Source organism: Erythrolamprus reginae, chromosome 13 (genome assembly GCF_031021105.1).
Source record: "Erythrolamprus reginae isolate rEryReg1 chromosome 13, rEryReg1.hap1, whole genome shotgun sequence".
NCBI lineage: Eukaryota > Metazoa > Chordata > Lepidosauria > Squamata > Dipsadidae > Erythrolamprus > Erythrolamprus reginae.
Genome location: NC_091962.1, coordinates 7,240,604 through 7,268,462, shown reverse-complemented (window position 1 = coordinate 7,268,462; position 27,859 = coordinate 7,240,604). Strand labels below are relative to the sequence as shown.

Genomic DNA, 27,859 nt, shown 5'->3' with positions numbered 1-27,859 from the left:
TTCAGCCAAATCTGGAAGATGCTTTATTCCAATATGGATTGCAAAAGCTTGGGCAAGCTTGATATTTTGACTTTTTTAAGAATAGAATAGAATAGAATTCTTCATTGGCCAAGCGTGATTGGACACACAAGGAATTTTGTCTTTGGTGCATATGCCCTCAGTGTACATAAAAGAAAAGATACATTTGTCAAAAATCCTGAAGTATAACACTTAATGATTGTCATAGGGTACAAACGTTACAGGTAATCCTCGACATATGAGCACAGTCAAGCCCAAAATTTCTGTTAAGTGAGATATTTGTTAGTTTTGCCCCATTTTATGGCTTTTCTTGATCTGGTTGTTAAGTGAATCTGGCTCCCCCCCCCCCCCTTGACTTCACTTGTCATAAGGTGATCGCAAAAGGGTGATTGGGGTTCGTTTAGAATTCTAAAATCATATTTTTGTGTGAATGAGTCCCGACTATTGTAAGTCAAGAAATACCTGTATAACGTTCACTAAATTAATGGTTGTTTGTTGAGGACTACTTGAATGTTAGCTCATCTTAGAGTCCGCTCGTTAGCTTCAGAATATCAGAGAGGCACGACTACAATTTTCATCGATTCTTAGTCATTTATTTGGTTGATATTTTTTTTAAAAAAATCTGGAAATCCAACCTCCAAAGGCCCCCCCCCCCCAAAAGAAAAAAAGACAAAGATCTCTAATGAACTTGCAGTAATTTCCGATTCCTCGTTTTCCCTATTTTAGCAAATTTCACCATCCAGGGTTCTCCCTTGATCCAATTTCTGGAGCAAAACTGGTTCTTGGCTCTGAACAGTAAGGGACTGTCGTTCTGGCGTTATCCTGGAATATTTAAAAACAAGCAGAAATCACAGGAGATGCTGTAAGTTGGATGGGCTTCCTCCCCCAAAATTCCCAAGCCAGCGTGCTTTTAAGTTGGGTGGACTTTGATTCAGGGGACCCAGTTTGGTCTAATGGCCAAGACACCATGCTAGAAAGCAGTGGGTTCTAATCCTGCCTTAGCAGGAGCGAAATCCTCTGAAGTCTGCTACCGGTTTCTTTGGCAGTGCCACAGCCACTACCATGCAGCGCTTTAAAAAAATATGCGTTTTGAAGCCATCGGAGTCTGCAAAGGTAAGTTGAATGGCGGGAGCAGAGAGGGTCCACAACTTGGGCATCCTCCTCGATCCACAGCTCACATTAGAGAAACATCTTTCGGCTGTGGCGAGGGGGGCGTTTGCCCAGGTTCGCCTGGTGCACCAGTTGCAGCCCCATCTGGACCGGGAGTCACTGCTCACAGTCACTCATGCCCTCATCACCTCGAGGTTCGACTACTGTAACGCTCTCTACATGGGGCTACCTTTGAAAAGTGTTCGGAAACTTCCGATCGTGCAGAATGCAGCTGCGAGAGCAGTCATGGGCTTACCTAGGTATGCCCATGTTACACCAACACTCCGCAGTCTGCATTGGTTGCCGATCAGTTTCCAGTCACAATTCAAAGTATTGGTTATGACCTATAAAGCCCTTCATGGCACCGGACCAGAATATCTCCGAGACCGCCTTCTGCCACACGAATCCTAGTGACCAGTTAGATCCTACAGAGTGGGTCTTCTCTGGGTCGCGTCAACTAAACAATATCGCTTGGCGGGACCCAGGGGAAGAGCCTTCTCTGTGGCGGCCCCGGCCCTCGAACCAACTCCCCCCAGAGATTAGAATTGCCCCCACCCTCATTACCTTTCGTAAGCTTCTTAAAACCCACCTCTGCCGCCAGGCATGGGGGAACTGAGATACTCTTTCCCCCTAGGCCTTTACAATTTTATGCATGGTATGTCTGTATGTCTGTTTGGTTTTATAATAAGGGTTTTTAACTTTTAATATTGGATTGTTATTATATGCTATTTTTATTACTGTTATTAGCCGCCCCGAGTCTACGGAGAGGGGCGGCATACAAATCCAATAAATAGATTGATAGATAGATAGATAGATAGATAGATAGATAGATAGATAGATAGATAGATAGATAGATAGATAGATAGATAGATGATAGATAAATTTAGATTAGCTAAAAAATAGGAAATCCTGCTCTCTAGCTAATCTAAATCATGCAGCACAGCTGATCGTAGGATAAACTGGTTTACCCCTATCAGCTTGTAGCATTTCACCTCTGCCTTAGGCATGAAAGCTGGCTGAATGGCTTTGGGTCAATCACCAGGAGAGAGTGAGTTTTAGTCCCACCTTAGACATTAAAGCCGGCTGGTTGGCTCTGGACCAGTTATCTTCCCTCAGCCCAACCCACCTCACTGGGTGGTGGTTGTAGGGCAGTGTTGGTGAATCTGGCAAAGGTCCCACAGGTTTCACGCCAAGCCATAGCTGCTGGCACACAAGCCATTGCCCTAGCTCAGCTCCAGCATGCATGTGGGTGCTGGCCAGCTGATTTTGGCTCATACAGAGCCTCTAGGAGGGTGTTTTGGGCTTCCAGAGACCCTCGGGGAGGGCATGGGGGTGATTTTACCCTCCCTGGGCTCCAAGGAAGCCTGTGGAGCCTGGGAGAGTGAAACACAAGCCTACTGGGTGCACCAAAAGTTGGGAAACGGGCTGTTTCCAGCCTCCAGGGGTCCTCTGGGGAGTGGGGGAAGCTGTTTTCGCCCTCCCCAGGCATTGATTTATGGGTGTGGGGCACTTGCATGTGTGCACTCTCTTTCGGCACCCGAGGGGAAAAAAGGTTTGCCATCACTGTTGTAGGGAAAATAGGAGGAAGAAGCGGTGTTTGAACATGTTCGCTGCTTTGAGTTGTTCATAAAAATTTTAAAAAAGTGGTGGTGGGGGGTACAAATAAAATACATTAAATAACTCCCAGAGTTCCTCATAATTCCCAGCTGCTGTGGCCTAGAGGTGGAGCTGTTGCCTCACAAATCAGGAGGTTGTAAGTTCAATCCTAGGCAGGGGGTTGGGCTAGATGACCCGCAAAGTCCCTTCCAGCTCTGTTAATCTGTTCTCCTCCTCCAACCAGCATAAGGATTCTGGCAGTTGAAGTCCAAGCGGTCAAGATTGAGAAACCCGGCCTCCCCATTCCTAGTCTGGTATCTACCGCATTACAGAATCGGCCAGTGAGGAGCTGTGGCTCATAGGAGGACTCGAACCTGGACCCCAGTCAACCACCACCATCCCCGAGCCCTATCGGCATTGTCACACTCGCTTTTCCAAGCGTGCAAGGAAACTGACCTCCCTTCTACCTCCTCTATAGTATCAGGAAGCGGCACGTTGAGGGTCTCAGGCAGAAAGACAGCGGCAATGCCGGAGAGGATGGGGGCCGTCCCGTAGATGAGTGACGGAAGATAGGAACAATGTTCGCCCGTCATTTTGATCATGGGCGCCACAATGCCCCCCACGCGGGCCAGGGTGCTTCCGAGCCCCATCCCGGTTTGTCTGCAACGGTAAGAAACCACCTTTGAAGGGCACAAGCCACGAAACGACAAAAAACAAAGCAAATACCCAATCTTGGCTCCCCGTGAGTTCTCCCCTTTGCCCTTTACGTCACAACATCCCCACAGTCATATAATAATCAAAAGTTCAGGTACAGGCAGTCCTCGACTTAACGACCGGCGCTGAACTCCAGCTTTATATTGTTAAGCGCAGGAATCGTTAAGAGAGTTTTGCCCCATTTTACAACATTTCTAGCCACGTTTGTTAAGTGTGGATCACTGCAGTTGTGAAATTAATGGCATGGTTGCTAAGTGACTTTGCAAGATGGGAAAATCCATCGCCCCGCAACACTGCAACGGTCATAAGTATGAAGCAGTTGCAAAGCGTCTGAATTTCGGTCATGATCGGGGAGTTGCAAAGGTGGTCACTGAAAAATGGTCATGAGTCACATTTTTACAGTGCTGTTGTATCTAAGCGGTCATTAAGCAAACTGTTGTAAGTTGAGGGCTACCTGCATTTATGAACCAGCATGTACTTACGATGGGTATTGTATCCCGGGATTGCCATTTGAGACTCCCAGCCAGCTTCCGACAACCCAAAAATCTGGGACAAGTGTTGGTCATCACCTATAAAGCCCTTCATGGCACCGGACCAGGGTATCTACGAGACCGCCTTCTGCTGCACGAATCCCAGCGACCGGTTAGGTCCCACAGAGTGGGCCTTCTCCGGGTCCCGTCAACAAAACAATGTCGTTTGGCGGGGCCCAGGGGAAGAGCCTTCTCTGTGGCGGCCCTGGCCCTCTGGAACCAACTCCCCCCGGAGATTAGAATTGCCCCCTCCCTCCTTGCCTTTCGTAAGCTCCTTAAAACCCACCTCTGCCGTCAGGCATGGGGGAACTGAGATATTCTTTCCCCCTAGGCCTTAGAATTTATGCACGGTATGTTTGTTTGTATGTATGTATGTTTGGTTTTACAAATAAGGGTTTTTTAGCTGTTTTAGTATTGGATTTACATGCTGTTTTGTATTACTGTTGTTAGCCGCTCCGAGTCTACGGAGAGGGGCGGCATACAAATCCAATAAATAATAATAATAATAATAATAATAATAATAATAATAATAATAATAATAATAATATTTTGCTTAACGACTGCATGATTTGCTTAACAACGATGGCCAAAAAAAAAATCATTAAACCAGGCATGACTCTTGCTGAGCGATGGAAATTCTGGCCCTGAACTGTCCTTATAGGCAGAGAGCTACCTGTATAACTTTGTATTCCTGGGTCTGGATTCAAATCTCGCCTCCTGCCTCCAATTTGCTCATCTCCCACTCCTGGTTTTGTCCCAGATGTGGGATCGTGCAACAGAAAGACGCTGAAGTGTTGATGTGTACGTGAAACCCTTTATAAAGACTTGAAAACCAGTCGGGGGTTCAAGAGCCTCGGAGGTATTGGGGGCGACATACCTGATCACCGTGGGGTACAGTTCTCCAGTGTACAGGTACAGACAGTTGAAAGAAGAGGCAAGACACCCTTTGCCAAGCACAGCCAAAAATGTCCTCAGTGTCCGTAAATCTTCATACAACAGAGGAAGTGGGGGGGGCGTGGGGGGGGAAAGAGAGATGAAAACAGGAATGTTCAGACACTCCATGGTAAAACGAATTCTTTATTGTCAAAATTCTTGGAATCCTTCCCCTTCCGTTGGAAGGTAGCAGTCACAATAAAATTTTAGGGCAGGGGTGTCCAATTAAGATTTGCGGACTTCAACTTCCAGAATTCCCCAGTCAGCCTGCTTTCAAAGGGACTTCAACTCCCATTATTCCCCAACCAGCATTTTCCCCCCCCCATATGGGTGGACTTCCAACTCCCAGAATTCCCTAAAATGGCTAGCTGGGGAATTCTGGGAGTTGATGTCCACAAGGCTTAAAGTTGACAAAGTTGGATACCTTGTTTCAGGATAAGCCCTGATTTAAATTTAACAAAATATATCCCCCTATATATACGCCGCCTTTTGCTAAACGCAACCCAGGTTTTGCAAAAGGAGATGGAGCTTTGGTGGTTGCAGACTTACACGTTCTGTTGTCACTTGGCTTGCTAAACAAATGGTTGTGAGTTAGGGGCTGATCTGTACATAACATGCTTTATGAGGGCACTGCTTATACAGTGGTTCCTCATGATACGAACCCCTCATCATACGAACTTTTCGAGATACGAACCCAGGGTTCAGAATTTTTTTGCCTCTTCTTACGAACTTTTTTCACCTGACGAACCTGTCGCTGGGATGCCCCACCTCCAGACTTGAGTCCCTCCCGTTTTTTCCCACCCTGTCCTGCACCTTTCTCCCCTCTTGATCTCCATGGGTTCCTCCCGTTTTTCCCCACCCTGTCCTGCACCTTTCTCCCCTCTTGATCTCCATGGGTTCCTCCCGTTTTTCCCCACCCTGTCCTGCACCTTTCTCCCCTCTTGATCTCCATGGGTTCCTCCCGTTTTTCCCCACCCTGTCCTGCACCTTTCTCCCCTCTTGATCTCCATGGCTTCCTCCCGTTTTTCCCCACCCTGTCCTGCACCTTTCTCCCCTCTTGATCTCCATGGGTTCCTCCCGTTTTTCCCCACCCTGTCCTGCACCTTTCTCCCCTCTTGATCTCCATGGGTTCCTCCCGTTTTTTCCCACCCTGTCCTGCATCTTTCTCCCCTCTTGATCTCCATGGGTTCCTCCCGTTTTTCCCCACCCTGTCCTGCACCTTTCTCCCCTCTTGATCTCCATGGGTTCCTCCCGTTTTTTCCCACCCTGTCCTGCACCTTTCTCCCCTCTTGATCTCCATGGGTTCCTCCCGTTTTTCCCCACCCTGTCCTGCACCTTTCTCCCCTCTTGATCTCCATGGGTTCCTCCCGTTTTCCCCCACCCTGTCCTGCACCTTTCTCCCCTCTTGATCTCCATGGGTTCCTCCCGTTTTTCCCCACCCTGTCCTGCACCTTTCTCCCCTCTTGATCTCCATGGGTTCCTCCCGTTTTTCCCCACCCTGTCCTGCACCTTTCTCCCCTCTTGATCTCCATGGGTTCCTCCCGTTTTTTCCCACCCTGTCCTGCACCTTTCTCCCCTCTTGATCTCCCCTCCATCAAGATGGGAGAAAGGTGCAGGACAGGGTGGGAAAAAACGGGAGGGACTCATGGAGATCAAGAGAGGCTCTTTTCGCCTTGCTTCATTGGGACTAGCACCTCTTGCCACCTCTCACTGTCCCTTCCCCCACTCCGTTTGCCTCAGCTTCGTCTGCCGGCAGCTTTTTTTAAAAAAAGCCTTAATGTTTTGGATTTTCCTAATCAGCTTGCACGCATTAATGGCTTTTCCATTGATTCCTATGGGAAACATTGTTTCATCTTACGAACTTTTCACCTTACGAACCTCGTCCTAGAACCAATTAAGTTCGTAAGACGAGTCTTCGGAGAGGGGCGGCATACAAATCTAATAAATAATAATAATAATAATAATTATTATTATTATTATTATTATTATTATTATTATTATTATTATTATTATCTGGAAATTCCAGTTCCGCTGGCCGTTGTAACCCAAGGAGTAGGATGGTTCACCTGAGGGCACCAAGATATTGACCAAAATGGCCAGCCCAGCCAAAATGACGGACGAAGCTTGTGTGGGCCTCCTTCCGATATAACTCATGCCGATGGCCGAGCCCAGCTTGGCAGGGATATCGATGGTACCAAAGGCCACCTGGATGAGGTAGATGCTGAAGCCGAAATGTTGGAGGTCCATCGCCAGGCCGTAGTAAGCGAAGCTGGTTGCGAACCTAAAACCGGGGAATGAACCGGTCTCGGGAGTCTGCCTGAATCTTGCAGAAGTCGACACTCGGGTTTCTAGTCCTCGTGGCGGTTCCGAGAACGAGATCGTTAGGGAAGGAAGGGTGCCCACGGAAACTTACCACACGCTGGAAATGCAACAGGAGATCCTTCGTACCGTGGGCGTCCGGCCCAAGGAGGCGAATGTGTAGGATGACTGGGCCAAAGTCATTTCCTTCCGCATGCTGGATTTCAAGACCTAGCGCCAAAGGACAAAAGAATGCCACAAGCAAGCAATTCTCTTGAAGTTCTATCTCATTTGGCCCAGCGGAACTGACTTTTTGGATTACCAGCCCTCGCTATCCCCTCCCACAAGGATCTTGGCTCTGGAACCAGATTTAACCAGGAGAAGTTCAGCAGGGATTCTCAAAAATGATGTCAACCCCTGGAGATCCCACCAAGGAGGAATCTGCTGGCTTTCAAGACCGAGGGATCGACTCCGCTAAACCAAGAATGTGAGCCGAGGTGGCGCATTGGGTAGAGTGCAGTACTGCAGGCCACTGGAGCTGACCGCTAGATCTGCAGGCCAGCGGTTTAAATCTCATCACCGGCTCAAGGTTGACCCATCCTTCCGAGGTGGGTAAAATGAGGGGGCAATAGGCTGGCTCTGTTAAAAAGTGCTATTGCTAAACATGTTGTAAGCCGCCCTGAGTCTAAGGAGAAGGGCGGCATAAAGAAATTAAATGAATGAATGAATAAATAAATAAAAACCCAACTTTGGCAACTTTGGAGACCCGTGGACTTCAACTCCCAGAATTCCCCAGCCACACATCCCCTAAAGATCTTGTTCTCGGAACTACCACGAGGACAAGAAATCTGGATGTCGACAGGGTGGCAAACCCTGAGACTTAATTATTCCCTAGTTTTACGTTTGCAACCCCTTTTGCTTACTACAGCCTGGCCCTGAACTATCAGCATTTTGGGGGAATTCTGGAAAATGAAATTCATAAGTCTTAAAGTCACCTGAACTTAACTGTCAAACCCCAAACTGCTTTCATTCAAACCGAAGATTGGGAGCCTCCACCATCAAACAGGAACCGACGATTCCCACGTGACCACCAACCCCTCTAACCTACTATACGTTGGCTTTCCTCTCCCTCTTCATACCTCGGTGTTGAGTTTCTCTCCTTCGTCTTTCTTCCCATTCAGCCGAGCCACCTTCTTCAACACATTGACTGCCTGGTCTGCTTTGCCAGAAAGCACCAGCCACCGTGCCGATTCTGCAAACCACCTGTTTCAAAAGGCCCAGTATGTTGACTTTGGAAAAGCATTCATTCATTCATTCATTCATTCATTCATTCATTCATTCATTCATTCATTCCATTCATTTATTATTTAGATTTGTATGCCGCCCCTCTCCACAGACTCAGGGCGGCTCACAACAAAATAAAACAATTCATGACAAATCTAAATTATAGTTTAAAATATATGCTTAAACCAGATTGAAGGGGTCCCCAATACCCTGGGACTCCTGCAGCCCACTACTGAGCTGTGGCCTATCCAAAACCGGGCCATGGGAGTGACAGACTGACGCTCCCATATCCCGGTTCCCCTCTCCACCCCACCTCACCTGGACCACCAAGTCACAAAGTTTTGGGACCGCTGAACCGTTCATTTAGTCACGGAACCAGCAGTGGAAAACGAGCAAAATCAATCTCCAAACTCTGAGTTTGAGGCAGGAGGTGAGATTTGAATCCAGGACCAGGAATAACTAGTGCTTAGGCTTATATACTGCTTCACAGCCCTCTCTTAAGCGGTTTACAGAGTCAGCCTCTTGGCCCCAACCATCTGGGCCCTCATTTTGCCCATCTCGGAAGGACAGAAGGCTGAGTTTAGTTAGGATCGAACTCCTGGCAGTGGGCAGAGTTAGCTTGCAATCCTGCATTCTAGCCAGTAGGAAGAACGGAAGGCTGGTGAAAAATTACAGGCAGTCAGCAGAAATAGCCTGCAGTACTGCACTCTAACCACTGCCCCACCATGGCGCTGTGGCTCAGTATAACTAAAAAGCTATACAGATAGTCCTCAACTTATAGCCGTTCAAAATGACAATGGCACTGAAAAGTGTGACTTGTGACCGTTTTTCACACTTAACGACCATTGCAACATCTTCATTATCAAAATTTAACAACTGCATTGATTTCACTTTAAAGGCTTTTTAGGAATGGCCTCCGCGAAGATGCTACCTGCTCACCATGAGTATATGAAGAAAATGAAGAATGGCATGGACGCCGTGAATTGCAGCTGGCGCCAATCTGGGAGCGCGTAAGCCAGACCAGGAAGTATGATTTGCCCAAAGGTGGCAGAATAGCCCACCAGTGTGCCAGCGATGGTACGGATGTTGGTGGGCACCCATTCCAGGACTAATATGAGGGAAGAAGAAAGCATGGAGATTAATCTTATTAGCTTACACCACTCTTGAAGCTTGGTACAGTGGTACCTCTACTTACGAACTTAATTCGTCCCGTGACCAGGTTCTTAAGTAGAAAGGTTTGTAGGAAGAAGCAATTTTTCCCATAGGAAACAATGTAAAAGCAAATTTGTACGATTGGGGAAACCACAGGGAGGCCCCATGGAGGCTTCTCACTGCCTTTTCCGGCAATGTTTCCTCCCAGGAGATTCCTAGAGAGGCCCCACAGAGGCTTCTCCTTGCCTTTTCTGGCCCTGTTTCCTCTCAGGAGATTCCCAGAGAGGCCCCACAGAGGCTTCTCCCTGCCTTTCTGGCCCTGTTTCCTCCCAGGAGATTCCTAGAGAGGCCCCACAGAGGCTTCTCACCTTTTCCGGCCCTGTTTCCTCCCAGGAGATTCCTAGAGAGGCCCCACCGAGGCTTCTCCCTGCCTTTTCCAGTTACAGTTTCGGAGGCTCGGGTTTGGAAAATGGTTCTTGAGAAGAGGCAAAAAAATCTTGAACACCCAGTTCTTATCTTGAAAAGTTCGTAAGTACTGTAGAGGTATTCTTAGGTACAGGTACCACTGTAATTTTAAGATGGGTGGACTTCAATTCCCAGAATTCCCCAGCCAGCCAGCCAGCATGCTTCTGGGAGTTGAAGAGTCCTTTGGGAATTGGGTGGCATATAAATAATAAAAGAGAATAAGAAAATAACATAAAATATAGGCCATGCATATGCGTGGAGGAATTCTGGGAGTTGAAGTCTCTCTTCTTAAAGCATGCTGGCTGGGAAATTCTGGGAGTTATAATTGACCCATCTTAAAGATTGCTGGCTGTAGAATTGTGGGAGTTATAATTGACCCATCTTAAAGATTGCTGGCTGTAGAATTGTGGGAGTTGAAGTCCACTCTTAAAGCATGCCAGCTGGGGAATTCTGGGAGCTGAAGTTCTCTTCAAGGTGCCAAGCTTGAGATACACACTGCTTTACACATCCCAACTGATTTCCAAATTGGCTGCCTTCTTAACTTCCAAACCAGTGCCCCTCTCTTCCAACATTAAACCTCTTTTCTCTGTTAAACACCATCGCAAGCAATAATTGCATTGCTCCATAACATGGGGAAAAAGTACTTTTGTTAAAGTTATTCCTGCATAATACAAAGTACCCAGGGAGCATACAACAGCACCCGGTGGTGTCCTTTCCCAAACTTCAATTGGCAATTGGAGATGCACCAAAGTTCTACTTGCATCGTTTCCCTCCCTCTGTGTCTCCCCCATCCCACCTCTCCATATTATTCCTGCATTCTCTGCAGATCATATGACCTGTTCTCCCCAGTGGGAATTAATCAAATTAAGACTCAGGTATGGCAAACCGCAGAGATAAATATTTGGACAAGTCAACAGCACGCTGGGGACAAAAACATTGCTCAAGGAGTCAGGAATGCGCAAAATTGCAAGCCTGCAAAATAATCTTGGGCGCCCCGTCCTCACGACAGCTGTCTGTCAGGCCCAAATCCAACTGGTGGAGCTCTTTGCAACAACCAAATTTGTATGTTGTTTGGAGGGGGACACTACCTTGTTCAGTTCTGAGAATCGGGGAGCAGCTGAATGGAGTAGAAAATGTGTTTTAGACTTGCATCGAAATGTCACTGCCCTCAGCTTACCGAAAAGAAAAAGGAAGATTTAGGACAGTGGTGCTCTCAATTTGAAGGCATGTGGACTTCAACTCCCAGAATTCCCCAGTCAGCATGCTTTAAAAGAGATGTTGACTTCAACTCCCAGAATTCCCTTGCCAGCAAGTTTTGAAATTTGTAGACTTCAACTCCCAGGAAGCTGGTTGGGGAATTCTGGGAAAGTCTATTTTAAAAGTTTCAATTAACTTTAAGAGACGTGGACTTCCACTCTCAGAATTCCTTGGCCAGCAGTTTTGAAATTTATAGACTTCTATTCCCAGCATGCTGGTTGGGGAATTCTGGGAAAGACTTATTTTAAACGTTTCAGTTAATTTAAAAATAAGTGGACTTTTAACTCCCAGAATTTCCCAGCCTGCATGCTGGCGAGTTGAAGGCCATCCATTTACAAACTTGCTGGCTGGAGATTTCTGGGACTGGAGTCCACCCATCTTAAAAGTGACCGAGAAGCCCTAGGTTAGAGCAACCGGCTTCAAAGTCTTGGAAACTCTTAAAAATGACCTTTAAAACTCTGGAATCCTGTATCTTATTTTTCCCATCCCACCCCCTTCCCCAAACTGGTTTAATTTAACAGATTAACACAGTTGGAAGGGACCTTATAAAGTCATCTAGTCCAACCCCCTGCCTAAGTTTGACCAGCTTAACCGCCACCACACTCCTGGCCTTAAAAACTTGGCCGTGCCAGACCATTGAGCAATAGCATTTAGCTCCAGCCCAGAAGTATGTATGTATTTTATTAAGGGGTTTTAAACTGGTTTTATACTACAGTGATACCTCATCTTACAAACGCCTCATCATACAACTTTTCGAGATACAAACCCGGGATTTAAGATTTTTTTGCCTCTTCTTACAAACTATTTTCACCTTACAAACCCACCGCCGCCACTGGGATGCCCCACCTCTGGACTTCCATTGCCAGCGAAGCACCCGTTTTTGTGCTGCTGGGATTTCCCTGAGGCTCCCCTCCATGGGAAACCCCACCTCCGGACTTCCGTGTTTTTGTGATGCTGCAGGGGAATCCCAGCAGCACAAAAACGGGTGCTTCGCTGGCAATGGAAGTCCGGAGGTGAAGTTTCCCATGGAGGGGAGCCTCAGTGAAATCTCAGCAGCGCAAAACAGGCGCTTCGGCTGGCAAAAGGGGTGAATTTTGGGCTTGCACGCATTATTGGCTTTTCCATTGATTCCTATGGGAAACATTGTTTCGTCTTACAAACTTTTCACCTTAAGAACCTCGTCCCGGAACCAATTAAGTTTGTAAGACAAGGTATCACTGCTCACAAATCCATTGAATTGAATTGAATTGAGTCGAATTAAATCAAACTTCCTCCCGTCTTACCTAAAGACATGCAGTTGAGGACGATGCCAGAGAGCGCCATGCCAACCAGGAACCGGAAGGCACAGTAGGCTGCGTAATTAGGGGCAAAAGCCGTGCACACCCCCGAAACAGCCATCTGGAGGTAGGACCAAGTGATGATCGCTTTGCGGCCGAACCTGCGGCACAAAATTCCCCGTCAGTCCGCGGGAACAATTCTCCTTTCTCGAGGGGTTGCAGTCATAAGAGTTATATTGATGTTATGAGCAGGATTCGCAGCCCTCGACTCACCGCCATTCGTTGGGCGAGCGTTCAAAGTCAAAAATGGCGTTGAAAAAAGAGTTGGGGCCTGCTCCTCGCACCTACGACCGTTGCCTCCGCCTCACAGCCTTATGGTCAAGGCACTCGGCAACAGGCATGTGTTTACGATGGTTGGCCCAGAGCAGGGGTAGGCAAAGATGGCTCTTCTACGACATGTGGACTTCAACTCCCAGAATTCCTGAGCTAGCAGAATGGGCTCAGGAATTCTGGGAGTGGAAGTCCACAAGTCATAGAAGAGCCAACTGTGCCCACCTCTGGCCCAGAGTAACGTGACCACCATTTCTGAACCTCCCAGATGGCTTCCAAAAAAAAAGCAACGTCCATGAGGGGGAAATCTGATTCGTTTAACAACCATGCGATTCGCTTAACAAAATGGCAAGGGTTTTGCTTAGCAACGGTGGCAGAAAAGGTCATGAAATTGGGCAGGACTCGTTTTTAACGACCGCCTTTATTACCAATGAGAATTCTTGCCCCAATTGTGAGTTTGAGTCAAGGTCTATCTGCACGTCTCCTCCCCTTTGACCAGTAAGATGCCATGAGGACTAGTGTCTTATTTAGAACCTGGAAAATAGGCTTCTCTTTCCCTTTTTTCCTCTTTTTCTTTTTCTTTTCTCTTTCCCTTTCTCTTTCCCTTTTTCTTTGTTTCTCTGTCTTCTTTTCCTTTCCTTTTTTCTTTTCTTTTTCCCTCTTTCCCATTCTCTTACTCCTTCTCTTTTTTGGGACATCACAATTACTCCCTGGGGCAGACAAAAGGAGAGGGCTTGAGGCCAAGAGAATGGTTTCCACAAACCAGAGGCAGGATTGGTGGCAAGAGTGGGAATATAAACCCATCACTATTGCACCCCCCAGCTTCCAGCTATACTCACCTCAAAGCAGGGCTCTGCTTGTAAACACCCACCTGTCTGCTAAGCTCCCAAATACTAGAGCACCAGCAAGGACGCCTCCCATGTAAATGGACTGGGCCATCTGCCTCCGTGTCTTCCGGTTGCAAACTAGGTCCCACTGGTGGAAGGGAAAATAGTTGGAGGAAAGAGAGAGAGAGAGACAAGAAACACACAGAAAGAGACAGAGAGAGACAGGGAGGGAGGGAAAGAGCGGGATGAGAGAGTGAGATGAGAGAGAGAGAGAGGGAAAGAACAAGGAAGGGAAAGCGAGAAGAGAGGAAGAGGGAAAGAGATAAAAAGGAAAGGAGGGAAAGAGACAAGAGACAGAAAGACAAAGGTAAAAAGAGAAGGAGGGAGAGACGAGAGGGAGAGGGAAAGATGAAAAGAGGAAAGGAGGGAAAGAGATGAGACAGGAAGACAAATGTAAAAAGAAAAGGAGGGAGAGAGACGAGAGGGAGAGACGAGTGAGGGAAGGGGAAAGAGGCAAGAGAGAGAGACAGAGGGAGGGGGAAAGAGAAAGAGAAAAAGGAAAGGAGGGAAAGAGACAAGAGACATAGAAAGACAGAGGTAAAAAGAGAGAAGGAGAGAAAGAAAGAGAGAAGAGAAAGAGAGGAGAAAAGATGAGAGGGAGAGACACAGAAAGAAACAGACAGATAGACAGACAGACAGAGAGGGGAAGGGAAAGAAATTAAAAGAGGAGAGGAGGAAAAGAGAAGACATAGAAAGACAAAGGTAAAAAGAGAGAAGGAGGGAGAGACGAGAGGGAGGGGGAAAGAGACGAGGGAGGGAGAGGGAAAGATGAAAAGAGGAAAGGAGGGAAAGAGATGAGACAGGAAGACAAATGTAAAAAGAAAAGGAGGGAGAGAGACGAGAGGGAGAGACGAGTGAGGGAAGGGGAAAGAGGCAAGAGAGAGAGACAGAGGGAGGGGGAAAGAGAGAGAGAGATAAAAAGGAAAGGAGGGAAAGAGACAAGAGACATAGAAAGACAGAGGTAAAAAGAGAGAAGGAGAGAAAGAAAGAGAAGAGAAAGAGAGGAGAAAAGATGAGGGAGAGACACAGAAAGAAACAGACAGACAGACGGACAGACAGACAGAGAGGGGAAGGGAAAGAAATTAAAAGAAGAGAGGAGGAAAAGAGAAGACATAGAAAGACAAAGGTAAAAAGAGAGAAGGAGGAAAGAGAGAAAGAAGAGAGACAGAGGGAAAGATGAGAGAGAGACAGAGATGAGCCAGAGAGAGACAAGAAAAAAAGAGAGTCGGAGAGGGAGGGAGAAGAAAGACGTGACACAGAGAAAGAGGCAGAGAGAGAGAGAATGAGAGAGGGAGGGAAAGAGAAGAGAGGGAGAAAGAGACGTTGATTGTAAGCTCCTTTGGGCTGAGAAGAATTGCTGCAAAACTTAAAGTTGCCTGAAGTGGACCGCTAGACTCCTAAACACCTTAAAAAACGATCTAATAAAAAACAAAGCCAACCAAAAAGAACAAAAGCCAGAAAAACACCCCCAGGAGCAAAACGAATTCAAGTTTAATTTGTGCGTATTGCTTAATGGACTGCCAACCCTCCCTCGCAGGGTGGTTGTTCCAGGGAGACCTGGAAGGAGGGAGACGACGCTTGAACACTTGAGCTCAAGGCAGGATACAAATTGGGGGGGGGGGGGAACGGGACCTGTGGACTTCAACACACACACACACACACACCAGAATTCCCCAGCCAGCATTAGGAGGACTGCTCTGTGGTCATTCCAGAACAGACTTTGCGTATTTTTAAGACTTGTGGACTTCAAATCCCAGCATTCCTCAGCCTCTTGTAAATCAAGGACTACCTGTAATTCATTCTACGCCCTCTCTGAATTAACGGGTGTAAAATCTTTCTCCTCTTCCTCTTCCTCCTTCACGTGATCTTCTAGTCTAACCTCACGCTGGCTGAGGAATTCTGGGAGTTGAAGTCTACAAGTCTTTAAAAGACACCAAAGTTTTGGAGACCAACACACACACACACACGCACACAATCTAGTACACCAATCAAATCAAGGTAGCCTCAAGGGCATTTAACTTGTGCGAACGACCAATGTCTTCGATTTGCAGGCGGCCCAGAGTCACTTTGCAAAGAGACCCCTGGGGCGGCGCATAGATTTATTTAATTTAATTTATTTATTTTATTAATCAGATTTGTATGCCGCCCCTCTCCGCAGACTCGGGGCGGCTCACAGCAACAATAATACAATGTAAACAAATCTAATATTTAAGTTTAAGTTAATTTAAAACCCCAATTTAGAAACCAATCATACATACTAGCATACCAAGCATAAATTTTATAAGCCTAGGGGGAGGGAAAGTCTCAATTCCCCCATGCCTGATGACAGAGGTGGGTTTTAAGGAGCTTACGAAAGGCAAGGAGGGTGGGAGCAACTCTGATATCTGGGGGGAGCTGGTTCCAAAGGGTCGGGGCCGCCACAGAGAAGGCTCTTCCCCTGGGTCCCGCCAAACGACATTGTTTAGTTGACGGGACCCGGAGAAGGCCCACTCTGTGGGACCTAATCGGTCGCTGGGATTCGTGTGGCAGAAGGCGGTCTCGGAGATATTCTGGTCCGGTGCCATGAAGGGCTTTATAGGTCATAACCAACACTTTGAATTGTGACCGGAAACTGATCGGCAACCAATGCAGACTGCGGAGTGTTGGAGTAACATGGGCATATTTGGGGAAGCCCATGACTGCTCTTGCAGCTGCATTCTGCACGATCGGAAGTTTCCGAACATTTTTCAAAGGTAGCCCCATGGAGAGAGCGTTTCAGTAGTCGAGCCTCGAGGTGATGAGGGCATGAGTGACTGTGATTTAATAAATATATTTCAAAGAACTGCAACAATTGCAATATATCCAAAGTACACTGCTCAAAAACATAAAGGGAACACTCAAAGAACACATCCTAGATCTGGGTGAATGAAATATTCTCATTGTTCTGTACAAAGTTGAACGTGCTGACAACTAAATGAAATCGATTGTCCGTCAGTGTTGCTTCCTAAGTGGACAGTTAGATTTCACAGAAGTTTGATTTACTTTGGAGTTATATTCTGTTGTTTAAGTGTTCCCTTTATTTATTTATTTTGAGCAGTATAGAAACGACAGGGAGGGAACAGTTACAAAAAGATATTTAAACAATAGGAAATGGGGGGGGGGACAGTGCCAATAGGAAGGTCGAAGCAGAGAATCTAATTTAACAGAATAACAGAGTTGGAAGAAATCTAAGAGGTCTTCTAGTCCAACCCCCTTTACTCAGGCAGGAAACCCTTATTCCATTTCTTGTTTTTTAGACTTTTTAAATGTATTATTGTTATTTTAGATTCTAACTTAGATTTGTCATTATACAGTGATACCTCGTCTTACAAACGCCTCGTCATACAAACTTTTCGAGATACAAACCCGGGGTTTAAGATTTTTTTGCCTCTTCTTACAAACTAGTTTCACCTTACAAACCCGCCGCCGCCGCTGGGATACACCGCCTCCGGACTTCCGTTGCCAGCAAAGCACCTATTTTTGTGCTGCTGGGATTTCCCTGAGGCTCCCCTCCATGGGAAACCCTACCTCCCTACTTCTGTGTTTTTGTGATGCTGCAGGGGGATCCCAGCAGTGCAAAAATGGGTGCTTCACTGGCAACAGAAGTCCGGAGCCAGGGCATCCCAGCGAGGGGAGCCTCAGTGAAATCGCAGCATTGCAAAAACACAGAGGTCCGGAGGTGGGGTTTCGAGGACTTCCGTGTTTTTGCGATGCTGCAATTTTGCTGAGGCTCCCCTCGCTGGGAAACCCCACCTCCGGACTTCTGTTGCCAGCGAAGCGCGCCCGTTTTTGTGATGCTAGGATTCCCCTGCAGCATCACAAAACACGGAAGTCTGGAGGTGGGGTTTCCCATGGAGTGGAGGGGAACCTCAGGGGAATCCCAGCAGCGCAAAACCGGGCGCTTCGGCTGGCAAAAGGGGTGAATTTTGGGCTTGCAGGCATTAATTGCTTTTCCATTGATTCCTATGGGAAACATTGTTTTGTCTTACAAACGTTTCACCTTAAGAACCTCATCCTGGAACCAATTAAGTTTGTAAGACAAGGTATCACTGTATATTGTTTTTATCGTTACTGTAAGCAGCCCCAAGTCTATGGAGAGGGGCGGCATACAAATCTAATAAATAATAATAATAATAATAATAATAATAATAATAATTTCAGACACATGGTGGTCCAGTCTCTTCTTAAAAGCCTCCTGTGTTGGAGCAACCACAACTTTCGGAGGCAATCCAGGGCTGAATAGTTTTATTCAGGGTTAAATCTAAACCCTCTCTGGATTAGCTCCAGGGGTTGCCACAAAGAAGAGGGGGTCAAGCTATTCTCCAAAGTTTCTGAGCGTAGAACAAGAAGCAACGGGTGGAAACTCAACAAGGAGAGAAGCAGCTTAGAACTAAGGAGAAATTTCCTGACAAAGAACAATTAACCAGTGGAACTACTTGCCTCCGGAAGTTGTGAATGCTCTAACACTGGAGGTTTTTAAGCAGATGTTGACTCACCATCTGTATGAAGTGGTGTAGGGTTTCCTGCCTAAGTAGGGGGTTGGAGTAAAAGATCTTTTAGGTCCCTTTCAACTCTGTTGTTACTATTTATTTATTTTATTTATTTATTTATTTTGTCCAATACACAATGAGGGTTTTAGTGGGTATACAGTATATCAATATACACATAGTAAAATACATGATGACGGTTATGGAGGAGATACTCATAGTAAAATATATCTAAGAAATAATAGAAAAGAAGGTATAGTAATAGAAGATATCAATGAAAGAATAGAAGAAGAGATATAGGAATAGAAGAAAGGTATAGGAGATATAGGAGAGCAATAGGACAGGGGATGGAAGGCACTCTAGTGCACTTGTACTCGCCCTTTACTGACCTCTTAGGAATCTGGTTAGGTCAACTGTAGATAATCTAAGGGTAAAGTGTTGGGGGTTTGGGGATGACACTACGGAGTCCGGTAATGAGTTCCACGCTTCGACAACTCAGTTACTGAAGTCATATTTTTTACAGTCAGGTTTGGAGCGGTTAATATTAAGTTTAAATCTGTTGTGTGCTCTTGTGTTGTTGTGGTTGAAGCTGAAGTAGTCGCCGACAGGCAGGACGTTGCAGCATATGATCTTGTGGGCAATACTTAGATCTTGTTTAAGGCGTCTTAGTTCTAAACTTTCTAGGCCCAGGATTGAAAGTCTAGTCTCGTAGGGTCTTCTGTTTTGAGTGGAGGAGTGAAGGGCTCTTCTGGTGAAGGATCTCTGGACATTTTCAAGGGTGTTAATGTCTGAGATGCAATATGGGTTCCAAACAGATGAGCTGTATTCGAGGATGGGTCTGGCAAAAGTTTTGTAAGCTCTGGTAAGTAGTGTGAGATTGCCAGAGCAGAAGCTACATAGGATTATGTTTACAACTCTTGAAGCCTTCTTGGCTATGTTGTTGCAGTGGGCTTTGGCACTTAAATCTTTTGTTATTAGTAGTGTATACCAAGGTCTTTAACCGAGTGGGGATTATCTGTGATAATTTGATTATTCAGTTCGTATTTGGAGTTCAGATTCTTCTTCCCAATGTGTAGGACAGAGCATTTGCTAGTTGAGATTTGGAGTTGCCATGTGTTAGACTATTACTGTTGTTGTTGTTGTTGTCTTTCCTGTTCCTCCTTCACACGACCTTGTAACTTCACTCTTTGCATCCTAGTTAAGAATGTTAAGTGAACTCTATTCCTATTTCATTTAGCTCTGAGACTGAATGCCTATTAAAAACATAGGTTATTTTTTTTGGGGGGGGGGGGGGGGGGAGAAAATTGTTCAGCTGACCAGAAGGAGGATAAGTGGGTAATACACTTCCTAGTCTATTGGAGCAAGTAGGGGAAAAAATTGATTCTTAAAAATAAAATTAAAAAATACTTTGAGAAGGGCGGCATAGAAATCGAATTAACAACAACAACAACAATAATACACACCAAAATAACTTTGGCTGGAAGTTGTTAAGAAGTGAAGGACAGCCATTTGTCCAGAATGGTAGAGGGTCTCATGCTGAAGCCAGGGGGCTGGACTAGATGCCCTCCCAAGCCCCTTTCCGACTCTTTCATATTTTGTTCTGTATACTTAGTATGGACGGAGGGGGGTGGGTGAGAATCTTTTGTTTTTGCAATCTTAGGCCTAACCTGTTGATTTTATCTCTCCCCGCCCGCACCCCCCCCCCCCACACACACAAAAATTGAGGTCACTTTTCCATCCATGAGGTTGTGGGACACTTTGGAGATCTTTTCCAACCCACCAAGTCCTGAAGAAGGTTCAAAACTCAGCCTTATTTTCCGAGAATGCAGTCTGTCCCCTTCCCAAATTTAGCCACCCGCCACCAAGATCTGCCGCGGGGCTGATATTTATTTTTATTTATTTTATTTATTCATTTGTCCAATACGCAAATACATAGGAAGAAAAATAGACATGTAGTAATATATATAAGGGTAAAAGTGAACTTAGAGGAGAGGATATATGAAAGGAAGGAAGTATATATGATGAGAAAGGAAAGACAATTGGACAGGGGACGAAAGGCACACCAGTGCATAGAAACATAGAAACATAGAAGTCTGACGGCAGAAAAAGACCTCATGGTCCACCTAGTCTGCCCTTATACTATTTTCTGTATTTCATCTTAGGATGGATATATGTTTATCCCAGGCATGTTTAAATTCAGTGACTGTGGATTTATCTACCACGTCTGCTGGAAGTTTGTTCCAAGGATCTACTACTCTTTCAGTGAAATAATATTTTCTCATGTTGCTTTTGATCTTTCCCCCAACTAACTTCAGATTGTGTCCCCTTGTTCTTGTGTTCACTTTCCTATTAAAAACACTTCCCTCCTGGACCTTATTTAACCCTTTAATATATTTAAATGTTTCGATCATGTCCCCCCTTTTCCTTCTGTCCTCCAGACTATACAGATTGAGTTCATTAAGTCTTTCCTGACACGTTTTATGCTGAAGACCTTCCACCATTCTTGTAGCCCGTCTTTGGACACTTATGTACGCCCTTATATATCTCAATGGCTTGGAGCCTGGATTTCAAAACTGGGCTGATCCCCCTCAACAAAAACCCAATGGTCATTCTCCACCCACCCATCCCAACCACCTCTTACCCGCTCACCTCTGTGATGATGGTGTTAGTGAAGATGCTGCGGTCGTAAACCCATCCGTCTTTGCACGGTTCGGTCGCCGTGGCTGTGCCGTTGCCACCGACTTCGACGCTGGCGTTCAGCGGAGGCCACTCGGTGGCCACAAAGCGGAGGCACTTCTCGGGCTGCCCACTGGCGTCTTTGGGGATCCCCCAGAGGTCTTCCTCGACGCTCGGCATCCGACTCCGGTTAGTCTGGGCGTAGGTCCCGTTGCGCGCTAGCCTGACCCGGCAGTGGTGATCCGGTATCCCGGCTGAAAAGTTCTGGAGCAGATTATGGCTGGCTGTTAACAAAATCGGGGTCACCAACAAGGTGACTTGCAGGATTTGGAATCGGCCCATACCGCCGATCTGATCCAAAAGCTCGGCGAACGTCATAGCGGGGAAAACGGGGGGCCAATTTGGGAAAAGCCAGAAAGGAGGGTTTCCAGTTTTAGGAATCCATCGGCGTCCCCGGCCAGATCCTCGGGAAATCAGGCCAGCTCCATCCAGCCTTCATCTGGCTATGAAAAAAAAAAAAAAAACAAAAAACCCCAACAACAACAACAACTTTCTTCTTCTGAATTCAGGCTCAGCATTTTGGGGAAAAAAAGTTTATTCCCAGGCCCGCTTGGCGGCCAGTGAAAACATTGCCGGAGGAGACCAAGCAGGCGGAGGAATTAAAAACACGGAGGCCATGATGGGCAACAAGGGGGGGGGGGGGGAGTTTGCAAAATATGAACCGGGCACCCCCAGCCGAGACGGTCTTTTTCCTCCCTCTCCCCAAACCCTCCGGGGCGGTGGGGGTTTTTGAGGATGCTTGGCTGCGACCTGTGATCTTGGAGGAGGGGGTGCTTGGAAGAGATTGTGCGCAGGGGGGGGCTGTTTTTCTCTCCTGGGGTGGGATTACACAAGGCCTAATCGCTGGGTTCAAGGTCCCAAGGTTTTTGGAAGGATTAGCTGGAGAGGCAAGTAAGGAACAGACAGGGGGTGGGGGAATACAGTCATTCATGAAATTGTGCCTGCTTGTTGGTGGTGAATATTAGGCAGGAGGGGTGGGAGAACGGAACGAAAAGCTGGCAAGGCTGCCTTGGCTAAGAGAAATGTTTGGGGGGGGGTGTTTGTTGGATTTTATTTTTTTTTCAATGAGGCTTGTCCTGAGTTCACACACACTGCAAAAGGAGGGAATCCAAGCGGTTGTCAAGCAGCAAAGAGAGTAGAAAGAAGGAAAATTTCTTTTCATTAAGATATTTCTCCTGCTCCATGGAAATAAGGGACTTTTAAAACTAACATAGAAACATAGAAACACAGAAGACTGACGGCAGAAAAAGACCTCATGATCCATCTAGTCTGCCCATATATTATTTTTTGTATTTTATCTTAGGATGGATATATGTTTATCCCAGGCATGTTTAGATTCAGTTGCTGTGGATTTACCAACCATGTCTGCTGGAAGTTTGTTCCAAGGATCTACTACTCTTTCAGTGAAATAATATTTCCTCACGTTGCTTTTGATCTTTCCCCCAACTAACTTCAGATTGTGTCCCCTTGTTCTTGTGTTCACTTTCCTATTAAAAACACTTCCCTCCTGGACCTTATTTCACCCTTTAACATATTTAAATGTTTCGATCATGTCCCCCCTTTTCCTTCCGTCCTCCAGACTATACAGATTGAGTCCATGAAGTCTTTTCTGATACGTTTTATGCTTAAGACCTTCCACCATTCTTGTAGCCCGTCTTTGGACCCCTTCAATTTTGTCAATATCTTTTTGCAGGTGAGGTCTCCAGAACTGAACACAGTATTCCAAATGTGGTCTCACTAGCGCTCTATATAAGGGGATCACAATCTCCCTCTTCCTGCTTGTTATACCTCTAGCTATGCAGCCAAGCATCCTACTTGCTTTTCCTTCCGCCCGACCACACTGCTCACCCATTTTGAGACTGTCAGAAATCACTGCCCCTAAATCCTTCTCTTCTGAAGTTTTTGCTAACACAGAACTGCCAATGCAATACTCAGAGTGAGGATTCCTTTTCCCCAAGTGCATTATTTTACATTTGGAAACATTAAACTGCAGTTTCCATTGCTTTGACCATTTATCTAGTAAAGCTAAATCATTTGCCATATTACAGCAAATGATTTGGTTTTACTAAATCCTTTTCTTCTGAAGTTTTTGCTAACACAGAACTGCCAATGCAATACTCAGATTGAGGATTCCTTTTCCCCAAGTGCATTATTTTACATTTGGAAACATTAAACTGCAGTTTCCGTTGCTTTGACCATTTATCTAGTACTACTAAAATAAATAAAAATTGGCTGGTTCCAAAAAAAAAAAAAAGGAAACTGGAGATTTTCGCCACTAGATTTTAGTGGTTAAATGTGACAGCTCTTTTTTGGGAGCTGTCAGGAAAGGAAGGTTTTGGTTTTTTTTTTAAAGTTATCTCTTTACTCTTCTTGCTCAAACTGGTTTCGGTCGCTGGTGAACAATTAACGCGTTGTGTTGATAGACAGTCCTGGGTGATCCTAGTTAAACAATTTCCTAAGAAGGCATCCGCAGGGTTTTTTCCCCCGCACGAGCTTTATCTGGCTGCAAAGATAATATGCAATTTGTGTGTGTGTGTGTGTGTGTGTGTGTGTGTTGCTTGTTTCCTGCAGCAGAGATAGGATGGGTGGATTTCGTAGCTGTTAGATCCACTGTCCAAGCCAGGAAGCTTTTCTGAATCAAATTGGAAAGGCAAAGTCAGCCCTTGAATTGAAGGCAATTCAACAGACCCTGTATAAGGGATTTGTTGTACATTTTATTTTTATTTTGTTATGTGCAAACATGCGGTTTCGAAGGGTTTGAATCTAAGTAGAAACCAGCGATAAAAACCAGAGTTCGGTCTCCTTTTTGCAGCTGCCCTAAATGGGCTGCCTGAAAAACTAAACTGGGATGAAAGGGAAACAAAATCCCCTTAGAAATTTCCTAACAATTAGAGGAACAATTTGGCAACAGACGTTCTGGGTGCTTCATCACTGGAAGTTTTTAAAGTAGAGATTGAACAGCCATTTGTCTGAAATCTTATAGGTTTCCTCCTTCCTTCCTTGCTTCCTTCCTTGCTTCCTTCCTTGCTTCCTTCCTTCCTTGCTTCCTTCCTTGCTTCCTTGCTTGCTTGCTTCCTTGCTTGCTTCCTTCCTTCCCTCCCTCTCCTTCTTCCTTGCTTCCTTGCTTCCTTGCTTGCTTCCTTCCTTCCCTCCCTCCCTCTCCTTCTTCCTTGCTTCCTTGCTTCCTTGCTTCCTTCCTTGCTTCCTTCCTTCCTTCCTTCCCTCCCTCCCTCTCCTTCTTCCTTCCTTCCCTCCTTCCTTCCTTGCTTCCTTCCTTGCTTCCTTGCTTCCGTCCTTGCTTCCTTCCCTCCCTCCCTCTCCTTCTTCCTTCCTTCCCTCCTTGCTTCCCTCCTTGCTTCCCTCCTTGCTTCCCTCCTTGCTTCCCTCCTTCCTTGCTTCCTTCCCTCCCTCCTTCCTTCCCTCCCTCCCTCCCTCTCCTTCTTCCTTCCCTCCTTCCTTCCTTCCATCCATTCATCCATCATGGCTGGCTGGGGAATTCTGGGAATTAAAGTCCACCTAACTTAACATTTCTAAGCTTCAATACATTTCTAGCTGTTTCCCTATTGGCCACAGAGAGAGAAGTGGCTGTGATTGGCTGCTTGCAGCCAATCCAAACTTGGGAGGTGCTTGCCACGCCTTGGCACCGAGTCCTACAATGCCTAGACGGACCTCTTCTGTGAACTTCTTGTTCCCTCCAGATTGTTCTCTTGGAGGACTGAGTAGAACAAATAGAGAGTTTTTTTGTGTTTCTCTGAAGCTCTTTGAAATTATCTGTCTGGATCAATGACGACCACAATTGAGCCCAAAATTTTTGTTGTTAAGTAAAGTGAAAATGTTGCCCCACCTTACGACATTTTTTGGTCGTGGTTGTTAAGTGAATCACTACAGTGGTTCAGCTAGTAACTGTCTCACTAGGTTTCCCCGTTGATGTTGCTTGTCAGAAGGTTGCAAAAAGGAATCACATAACCCTCACCAGCATCATAAATATGAGTCAATTGCCAAGTTCCCAAATTTTGATCACCTGACCACTGTGGGGATACTGCAACCATCGTAAGTGTGGAATTATTTATTTATTTAATTTATTTATTTATTTATTTATTAGATTTGTATGCCGCCCCTCTCCGTAGACTCAGGGCGGCTCACAATACAATAAAAACAATTCCTGACAAATCTAATAATTTACAATTTAAAATTTAAAATAGTTAAAAAAACCCATTTTTAAGCAGACATACCTACAAACATACCATACATAAATTATATAGGCCCGGGGGAGATGTCTCAGTTCCCCCATGCCTGACAACAAAGGTGGGTTTTTTAGGAGTTTACATAGAAACATAGAAGTCTGACGGCAGAAAAAGACCTCATGGTCCATCTAGTCTGCCCTTATACTATTTTCTGTATTTTATCTTAGGATGGATATATGTTTATCCCAGGCATGTTTAAATTCAGTTACTGTGGATTTATCTACCACATCTGCTGGAAGTTTGTTCCAAGGATCTACTACTCTTTCAGTAAAATAATATTTTCTCATGTTGCTTTTGATCTTTCCCCCAACTAACTTCAGATTGTGTCCCCTTGTTCTTGTGTTCACTTTCCTATTAAAAACACTTCCCTCTTGGACCTTATTTAACCCTTTAATATATTTAAATGTTTCGATCATGTCCCCCCTTTTCCTTCTGTCCTCCAGACTATACAGATTGAGTTCATTAAGTCTTTCCTGATATGTTTTATGCTTAAGACCATAAGGCAAGGAGGGTAGGGGCAGTTCTAATCTCTGGGGGGAGCTGGTTCCAGAGAGTCGGGGCTGCCACAGAGAAGGCTCTTCCCCGGGGGCCCGCCAACCGACATTGTTTAGTTGACAGGACCCGGAGAAGGCCCACTCTGTGGGACCTAATCGGTCGCTGGGATTCGTGCAGCAGAAGGCGGTTTCGGAGATATTCTGGTCCGATAGATAGATAGATAGATAGATAGATAGATAGATAGATAGATAGATAGATAGATAGATAGATAGATAAGGAGAGAATATGATATTTAAGATAAGGGAAGACAATTGGACAGGGGACGATAGGCACATCAGTGCACTTATATACGCCCCTTACTGGCCTCTTAGGAACCTGGAGAGGTCAATCGTGGAGAGTCTAAGGGAGAAATGTTGGGGGTTGGGAGTTGACACTATTGAGTCCGGTAATGAGTCTTCGGAGAGGGGCGGCATACAAATCTAAGTAATAAATAAAATAAATAAATAAAATAAATGAGTTCCACCCTTCGACAACTCGATTGTTAAAGTCATATTTTTTACAGTCAAGTTTGGAGCGGTTAATATTAAGTTTGAATCTGTTGTGTGCTCTTGTGTTGTTGCGATTGAAGCTGAAGTAGTCATTGACAGGTAGAATGTTGCAGCATATGATCTTGTGGGCAATACTTAAATCGTGTTTTGGGCGCCGCAGTTCTAAGCTTTCTAGACCCAGGATTGTTAGTCTATTTTCGTAGGGGATTCTGTTTCGAGTGGAGGAGTGAAGGGCTCTTCTGGTGAAATATCTTTGGACGTTTTTGAGAGTGTTGATGTCTGAGATGTGGTGTGGGTTCCAGACAGAGGTTCTTTCTTTTCCTGAAAGTTTTGCTCTGATTTACCTCTTCCCCCCCCACCACCACCAGAAAAAAAATCATAAGAAGTCTGAGTTCATACAGATAGTCCTCAAGTTACGACCACAGTTGGGAGCAGAATTTCCATGGTTTAAGCAAAGGGGCAGTTTTTAAATGAGCTGTGCCTGATTTTTTACCTTTTTTTTTTTTTGTAATCATGGTTGTTAAATCACATCGTGCAATTGTTAAGTGAACCTGGCCTTCCCACCCACCCCCGGGGGTGGGCTGCTGGGGGGAGGGTGTTGCAATTTGCAGGGGTTCAGGAAAACCTCTTCCCCCTCTCTGCCATGGTGCAGGTTGGGCTCCCCTGATATTAATGGATTTCAGTTTTTGGTTGTACAAATGCCGAGACAGACACTAGATGGCAGCCAAACCTAGCTTTTCTCCATCCCTTAGCTGCCCTCTGCTGGTCTTGAAGGGTGTTGCAGCCTTCACATTTTTGCCAGAGTTATCTTGTGATTTTATGACTGAGATTTCAGGTTAATGACCTGTGTGTGAATCGTGTTGGGATGTTTGCCACAATAATTCTGGAGCATTTCCAGCTTCCAATGTTTCATGGATTCAGAATAAGTGGTTAAAACTAGGCACATATAATTAAAACCCTCACCAGGTAAGATTTGGTGAGTTCTAGTCCCACCTTTGGCCCCAAAGATTGACTTTGGGCCAATCACCAGGAGACAGTGAGTGCTAATCCCGCCTTTGACACCAAAGACTGACTTTGGGCTAATCACCAGGAGATGGTGACTTCTAGTTGGGCCAATCACCAGGAGACAGTGAGTGCTAATCCCGCCTTTGACACCAAAGACTGACTTTGGGCCAATCACCAGGAGATGGTGACTTCTAGTTCCGCCTTAAGTACGAAAGCCATCTCAGTGACTTTGGGCCAGTACTTCTCTCTCAGCCCAACAAACCTCACAGGGTCATCGTTGTGGTGAAAACAGGAGGAGAAAGCTGCTTTGGATATGCTGACCGCCTTGAGTTCTTTGTGAAAACAACGCAGGCAGCAAAGAAACAAAACAAACTTTTCTGATTCTTCCCACCCCAGGAAGGAATAGGAACCAATTGCTGATATTAAAAGCCCAGTC

At 45.7% G+C, this 27,859-nt stretch overlaps 2 protein-coding genes across 2 annotated transcripts in view; one reads left to right on the top strand and one right to left on the bottom strand.

Annotated features, from left to right (window-relative positions):
* DPF2 (double PHD fingers 2) overlaps positions 1-27,859 on the top strand; it is a 110,146-nt gene that overhangs the window by 37,613 nt on the left and 44,674 nt on the right. The gene's annotated exons all lie outside the window — the stretch shown is intronic.
* LOC139175309 (solute carrier family 22 member 6-A-like) lies at positions 672-21,893 on the bottom strand. Its single transcript, XM_070766349.1, has 10 exons — positions 21,045-21,893; positions 13,875-13,978; positions 12,680-12,834; positions 9,462-9,630; positions 8,378-8,501; positions 7,354-7,469; positions 7,007-7,221; positions 4,885-4,993; positions 3,220-3,423; positions 672-840 (listed from the first exon to the last, which is right to left on the bottom strand). Exons 1-10 carry the CDS (start codon positions 21,447-21,449, stop codon positions 741-743), a joined length of 1,701 nt encoding a protein of 566 aa, XP_070622450.1. The 5' UTR covers positions 21,450-21,893; the 3' UTR covers positions 672-740.

What these genes read in the sequence shown, in the direction of transcription:
- LOC139175309 (XM_070766349.1), bottom strand. Translation starts at nt 21,449, where the DNA reads ATGACGTTCGCCGAGCTTTTGGATCAGATCGGCGGTATGGGCCGATTC. An exon ending in CTAACACCATCATCACAGAG is followed by an intron (nt 13,979 to 21,044) that starts GTGAGCGGGTAA and finishes CCCTTCCACCAG; the next exon opens with TGGGACCTAGTTTGCAACCG. An exon ending in TTTGGGAGCTTAGCAGACAG is followed by an intron (nt 12,835 to 13,874) that starts GTGGGTGTTTAC and finishes TTTGTGCCGCAG; the next exon opens with GTTCGGCCGCAAAGCGATCA.